At 39.8% G+C, this 6,256-nt stretch overlaps 1 protein-coding gene across 1 annotated transcript, besides 34 other annotated features; it reads right to left on the reverse strand.

The window, feature by feature from the left end:
• Nucleotides 1–6,256: a sequence feature (heterozygous, non-Esmeraldo-like haplotype).
• Nucleotides 34–67: a microsatellite.
• Nucleotides 331–352: a sequence feature (AT_rich).
• Nucleotides 423–449: a sequence feature (AT_rich).
• Nucleotides 560–616: a sequence feature (A-rich).
• Nucleotides 764–799: a microsatellite.
• Nucleotides 836–872: a sequence feature (GA-rich).
• Nucleotides 895–917: a microsatellite.
• Nucleotides 1,117–1,163: a microsatellite.
• Nucleotides 1,204–1,251: a sequence feature (T-rich).
• Nucleotides 1,340–1,407: a microsatellite.
• Nucleotides 1,453–1,486: a microsatellite.
• Nucleotides 1,491–1,528: a sequence feature (AT_rich).
• Nucleotides 1,530–1,556: a microsatellite.
• Nucleotides 1,575–1,594: a microsatellite.
• Nucleotides 1,727–1,757: a microsatellite.
• Nucleotides 1,821–1,847: a microsatellite.
• Nucleotides 1,941–2,063: a sequence feature (A-rich).
• Tc00.1047053507947.10 (hypothetical protein, conserved) lies at nt 2,115–4,673 on the reverse strand (the record flags this gene model as incomplete). Its single annotated transcript, XM_799485.1, has 1 exon — nt 2,115–4,673. The coding sequence occupies one exon, from the start codon at nt 4,671–4,673 to the stop codon at nt 2,115–2,117; it is 2,559 nt and encodes an 852-aa protein (XP_804578.1).
• Nucleotides 4,266–4,294: a microsatellite.
• Nucleotides 4,410–4,481: a microsatellite.
• Nucleotides 4,527–4,583: a microsatellite.
• Nucleotides 4,618–4,658: a microsatellite.
• Nucleotides 4,823–4,848: a microsatellite.
• Nucleotides 4,897–4,935: a microsatellite.
• Nucleotides 5,047–5,082: a microsatellite.
• Nucleotides 5,188–5,232: a sequence feature (AT_rich).
• Nucleotides 5,303–5,323: a microsatellite.
• Nucleotides 5,464–5,490: a microsatellite.
• Nucleotides 5,511–5,539: a microsatellite.
• Nucleotides 5,545–5,572: a microsatellite.
• Nucleotides 5,588–5,648: a sequence feature (CT-rich).
• Nucleotides 5,668–5,692: a microsatellite.
• Nucleotides 5,788–5,898: a sequence feature (T-rich).
• Nucleotides 5,944–6,027: a sequence feature (T-rich).

The raw sequence follows: 6,256 nt of genomic DNA on the forward strand, positions 1-6,256 counted from the left end.
TAAAACTCAAAGATGGGCAGCCACCTCTTCCTTTTTTCTTTTCTTTTCTTTTCCTTTTTTTTTTTTTTTAAATGACTCCTCCTTCTTATCCTTCTCCTCATTCTCCCCCCACAACCACCGGGATTTTCCCCACTCGCGCGGAGTGGCAGCCGAAGCGGGGCGGGTGGAATAAAAAACCGAAACCGAAACCAAAAAAAAAAAAAAAAACCAAAAAAAATTTGCGCCTGCGCTGCCCCTTTCCAAAACGCCGTTTTACAAAAAAAAAAAAAAAAAGAGAACAACAACAAACAACGGCAAACCAAACAAAAATTACCCAAAAACGAAATCCACAATATATATATATATATATAAACAAAAGGGGGGTTTTCTCCTCTTCTTCCTTTCTTCTCCGCTTCCTCGTTTATTTATCCTCATCTGGTGGCATTATTTATATATAAATATATAAATATGTAACGTCATGTCATGTCATGTATATTCCCTTTTCCGCGATTTTCCAAACCAGCATATATATGTATATATATGTATGTAACGAAAAGCAGCAAAAAGCAGTGCAAGTGACAATAATAAGAAAAAAAAAAAAAGAGAACAAAAACAAAACACACACACAAAAAAAGAACATGTTGCATTTACTCCGTCCATCTCTTTACCCTTCGGCGCAAACACACAGAAAGAACCACCCAAGCAAAACCAAAAACACATACAGACATATGACTTGCTTAAGACATGGTGGTGTGATTGAGATTAGGAGGGGGAGGAAGGCCGGTTTTTTCTTTTTTTTTTTTTTCTTTCTTTCTTCTTTCCACTCCCTTTCGCCTATTATTTACAACGTCATCCGGAGAGAGAGGGAGAAAAAGAGGGAGAAAGAGGGAGAGGTGTGTGTGTGTGTGGAAGAAAAAACAAACAAGCAAACAAACAAAAAGATAAATATGTATGTACGTATGTATAATGTATACATACAGCCCAAATCATGTGAATAAGTGGCGTTTTTAGTGGGCAAAACAACACATTGGCCTTGTGATTACATGACTCAACTTCATACCATTTTCTTTTTTTTTCTTCTTCCTCTTGTGCGTGTTTGCTTGTATGTTTCTTTATTTGCACTTACTTCTTTAGATCATATATATGTATATGTATATGTATATGTATATGTATATACACATGTAAGGGGTAATACGCAAAGGAAAAAAGAAGAAGGAAAAGACATTTTTTTTTTTCTTCTTTCGTTTTATTCTTCTTATTTCGTTTTCCTTTGGATCATATAGAAAGGGAGAGGCAAGAGGCAAGAGGGGAGGGAGAGGCAAGAGTAATGTTGCACCACACCCACACCCTCAAACAACCCAAACAAAACAGCAAACAAACACACACACAAAAAAAAAAAAAACAAAAGAAAAGAAAACAACAACAAAAAACATAAATATGAATACAAACAAAAAACACATGCGGAAAATAAAATTTTTTTTTTCTTTTCTTTTTTTTTTTTTGTTTTAAGGAAAAATTTATATATAAATAAATATAAATATATAAAAATGTTTTTTCTTTCTTTCTTTCTTTCTTTCCCTCCCCCCCACCACCTCTTTTTTTTTTTTTTTTTTTTAAGGCGTTCTCTTTTGCTCCTCCCTTCCCCCTCTTTCTACTCCTCCCATCACCTCCGTTTCTTTTCTTTTATTCCTTCTTTTTTTAATGTCCAAATTTCTTCTCCGAGGCGACCCCCCCCCCAATTAATTACAAAAAAAAAAAAAAAAAAAAAAAAAAAAGAATCCGGCCTGCCAGACGACCAGAACGACTGACGAACAGCCAGACAGGCAGGCAGGCAGGCGGAAACACACACGCACACACACACACACACATGATACATGCACCGACACAAAAGTCAAGAAACAAAACTACAGCAGGATGATAAAACAAAACCATCAGGAAAAAGAAAAGGAACACACACACACAAAAACAAAACAGCAAAAACAAAAAACAAAACGGAAAGGGCAAGAAAAAAAACCAAAAAAAGAAAAAGAAAGAGCAAAAATCACAAGCAAAAAAAAAAAAGAAAGAAAGAAGGAAAGAAAAAAGGAATGGAGTGCTGAAGGAAGAGAAACACGTCTCTCCTCAGTCCCTGTTCTTCAAGTGTTCCAGTAATTAATTGGTGTCACGGGTACGGAATTCAATACCCCAATGTTTCCATCCGGCAGCAGAACATAATTCCCTATTGGCTGCACGGATCGTGACTGTAACCCCATTGGTCCGTTAAGAACACCGGTAAAAGTTGCCCCAGTCGGGACAAAAGGAGTTGAAGGAATGGATGGAAAAAGAGTCGATGTAGCTCCGTTTTCGGTGGTAATATTTCCAGCATTTCCACTGACACCATCATTTTTGCTGCTTTCCATGGTGGTCAAGTTGGGGCTTGTGGTAGTAGTTGTGGTACTGGCACCTGAGTTCAGGGGTACGATATTCTGCTGCGGTACTGCAGGGCCTGACGGTGTGAGAACAACATACGGTATTCCAAATGATTGCATTGGGAGAGGTGCCGGTTTGGGTGGCTCTGAATAAAGAGGAATAAAAGTTGGACCTACAGACGCTGAGCTTGCGGGAAGAGAAAAGGAGCTTGAGGCAGGATTAAGCGACTGCGGAAGCATCATAACAGAGGAATTTTGTGGGGCCGTAATAGAAACGTTTCCATGGGGCAGCACAGTGGCAGGCAAGCTTACAGGACAGATTGTCGATGGCCCCGAGGGTAAAAATGGCGAAGGCATCATGGAGTTGACAGCTTCCTCATACTCGGGTGGCGGTCGTGTGGCGTGCGGTTGCGATGCCCCACCCACACGTACTCGGCTGACTGGGGGAATATCGTCTCTTTTTTTATGCTCCTCAGCGATATTCAATAACGGGTCCAATGTCTGATTGGATCTGTTGCCTTCAGCACCACTGGTCGTCCCATTTTTTTTATCCCGCTTCACCTTTACAGTCGTGAGAAACGGACCGCAGAGAGGGGAGTCAAAGATCCGGTATATTTTTCCATCATGGCTGCATTCTTGCTCTGCACTCCAGACGCTCAGGTCTTCCGTTGGGGTTTCACGGGCTCGAACCACTTCACTTAGCAAAGTCTCAAGGTGTTTTTTCACCCGCGATGTAATTTCCACACCACCCACAAACATGTTTACATCGGGGCTTGTCTCCAACCAGTTGGCTATCATTTTTTCCTTCTTGTGCGTCGCCGTGTCGTCCATGCCGTACTGTTCCCACATCCCGCGTACCGCGGAGGGGTTGACGGAGGAACACGCCCAAAAAATAAATCGCAACAAAAGAGACCCCGGCATTTCCATGACAAGACCACTTTCTCCACTTTCCGGTACCTCATAGAAGCGGAAGCTTGGGGCATCATTGTGCTCCTGCACATTGCCCACGCTCCAAGACCAGGCGGCGGTGTCGTACAGGAATTTCAGCACCGGGTAGCTATTCCAAAACGTGCTGCTGACGAGAGGCAAACGGGAAATACGGCGTAAAAACATCTCCCTCGCATTCGCTTCCCTGTTAACTGTCGTAACCGCTCGAAAAAATTCCTCCTTGAGTGCCATCGCGGCAAGCGTAACCACTCTCTCCAATGTACGATCTCCCGCAGCCTTTAAAATGGCTTTTTGTAGGTAAAGACACGGTTCGTCGTCCTTTTTATCTTCGTACCGGTGACAGCCAAACTGCCCAATAACATTTATGCGCCGACCATAGAATAAGAAACAGTCTGTCCCCTCTCGACCATTCACATAGACAAAACAAACAGCACAAGGCACAGGACGCAGTGGGGCATCCTCATCTTCGACCATTTCCTTTAAAGAATCATAAAGAGTTTCCTCAATAACATCAAGAAATGTGTCAAGATCCTTCTCTGTATACGACGCTGGTGGTAGTTCCTTCATGCTATACTTTGGACTACGCATGAAATTGTAGCGCACACTTGGATCATTACGCATACGAACAAACTGCTTCCGCAATTCCTTGTTTTCATTGCAAAAGTAACGACGAAGTAAAGGAATCAGTGCGATTTCATGCGACCCATAACGAAGAGAGAAAAAGGTCGGATACGCATCGCGAGAGGGAACCCCGCCCATGCTGATAATAACACTGGTGGATGCTTCCTCGTCTTTGCACCTTTCCTTTTTTTTTTTGTCTCGTCTCCCTTTTTCCCCTTTTGACTGCAGGAAAAAAAAAAAAAAGAATAGTCTACGCTTTACCTGTCCCTGCCAAAAGATTAAAAAAAAAAAGAAAAGGCAAAAGAAGGCGAGAAAGAGAGGGAGGGAGGGAGGGAGGGGAAGTGTGCGAGACACAACAAGTGGAACCATCGCATCAATCATACATGCATAAAAGGACTGAGAGGAGGAGAAGGCGACATGTAATGTAACGGAGGTAAACATACAGCGAGAGAGAAAAGAAAAGAAAAAACAAAAACAACAACAAACAAACAAAAACAAAAACAAAAAAAAAGAAAGGAATAAAAAAGAAATCCATAAAAAATGGTCGTCACATTCGCCAAAAAGGAGTACAAACAAACAAACAAACAAACAACAACAAATAAATAAATAAATAAATAAGTAAATAAAAGAGAGATACGGCAGAGAAAGCAAAGGCAAATGCATATATATATATATAGATAGGTATATATATATATATATATAAATGGATGCAGACATCCAGCACAAAGCACCACCAAACAAACAAACAACAAAAACAAAAAGAACATATGGAAGGGGGAAGATAAAATTCGGTCCCACCCGTACAAATAGCCGCACACTCCATTTATTGTAATTAATAATAACAAGAAAATATGAAAGGGGTTAGGGGAGGGAAGGAAGGAAGGAAGGAGGGGAAAGTGGGTTTATAAAAGAAGAGCAGGTTGTGGCAGAGAGAGCATACAAAAAAAAAAAAAGAAAAAAAAAGAAGAAAAAGAAAAAAGAGGAGGAGGAAAGGGAGACGGGGTCCATTTGCCACTTACACCGCCTTCCTCCTGCCTTCACCGCAGTCGTCATCTTCCCGTTGTTGTTGTCGTTTTTACCCACTCAATGGATACATGTATGTATATATACATAGATATACATACATGCCGCTGCCTCCCTCTTCCCCAAACTTTCTCCACCCAACACAAAGTACTCAAGGCGCTCTCAAAAATGAGTCGTAAAAGAGAGAGAGAGAGAGAGTAAACCAATCATTAATTAATTCATTAAATAATAACATATAAAATAAACAAAAAAACTAACAAAAATCAACCCATTCAATTTCATTTCCCCCAAAATTCCCTCCTGTGCCCCCTTTCTCTCTTTCGGTGTGTGTGTGTGTGTGTGTGGACGAGATGAGGAGTGAAGAAGGAGGGGAATGAAGCAGGCATGGCGGTGGCGACACAAAATGTTGATCAAAAGCAAACAAACAAACGAACGAAGATCACCACAAATAAAAACACCCTTCTTTTTTTTTTTTTTTTTTCCCATTACTATTATTACTATTATTATTATTCCTTCTTGTGTTTGCATGTGTTTTCTTTTTTTTTTGTTTTTTTTTTTTTGCATAAAAAACAAAAACAAAAACAAAAACAAAATGTAAATTCGTCTTTTCTCCCTCTCCCTCCCTCTCTCTGCCTCCTTCCCCTTCTCTCTCTCTCTCTCTCTCACTCTATGTTTATATACATGTAACATTATATTATATTATTTTATATTATTGTTGTAGGCGCTGTGGCTTATGGAAGCCCGTTTCACCCACCCCCTAATCCCTCCCTTCTCCCCCCCCCCCCTTTTTTTTATTATTTTTCCCTCCTTTTTTTTAATTTTTATTTTCTTTTAATTTTGTTTTTATTTTCGTCTTCATTTCTTTTCCTTCTGAAATTTTTTTTTATTTTTTTTTTTAATTAATTAATTTATTTTTATTATATTTTAATGGCGATGCAAAAATGTCTCCGTGCACTTCAAAGACTTTTTTTTTCTTTTTATTTATTTATTTATTTTTTTCTTTCCGTTTTTCGTTTCGGTTCATTTTTTTTTTTTTTTTTTTTTGTTTCCTCCGTTTTGAGTCCATTCCTCCTTCCGCAAGCAAATTTCACCCAAATCCGCACATACACGAAAGAAAACAAAAAAAACTCCACACGCCACCGCTCTAAAAATGCATGAAACAGGCACCCGTGCAACTACACCCTCTTGAGTTGCATACACATAAATATAAATATAAATGTGGATATATGTAGGGGCACGTTTCTCTCTCTCTCTCTCTCTGTGTGTGTGTGTGTGTG

The sequence above is a fragment of the Trypanosoma cruzi genome, genomic scaffold (genome assembly GCF_000209065.1).
Source record: "Trypanosoma cruzi strain CL Brener 1047053516569 genomic scaffold, whole genome shotgun sequence".
NCBI classification, from domain to species: domain Eukaryota; phylum Euglenozoa; class Kinetoplastea; order Trypanosomatida; family Trypanosomatidae; genus Trypanosoma; species Trypanosoma cruzi.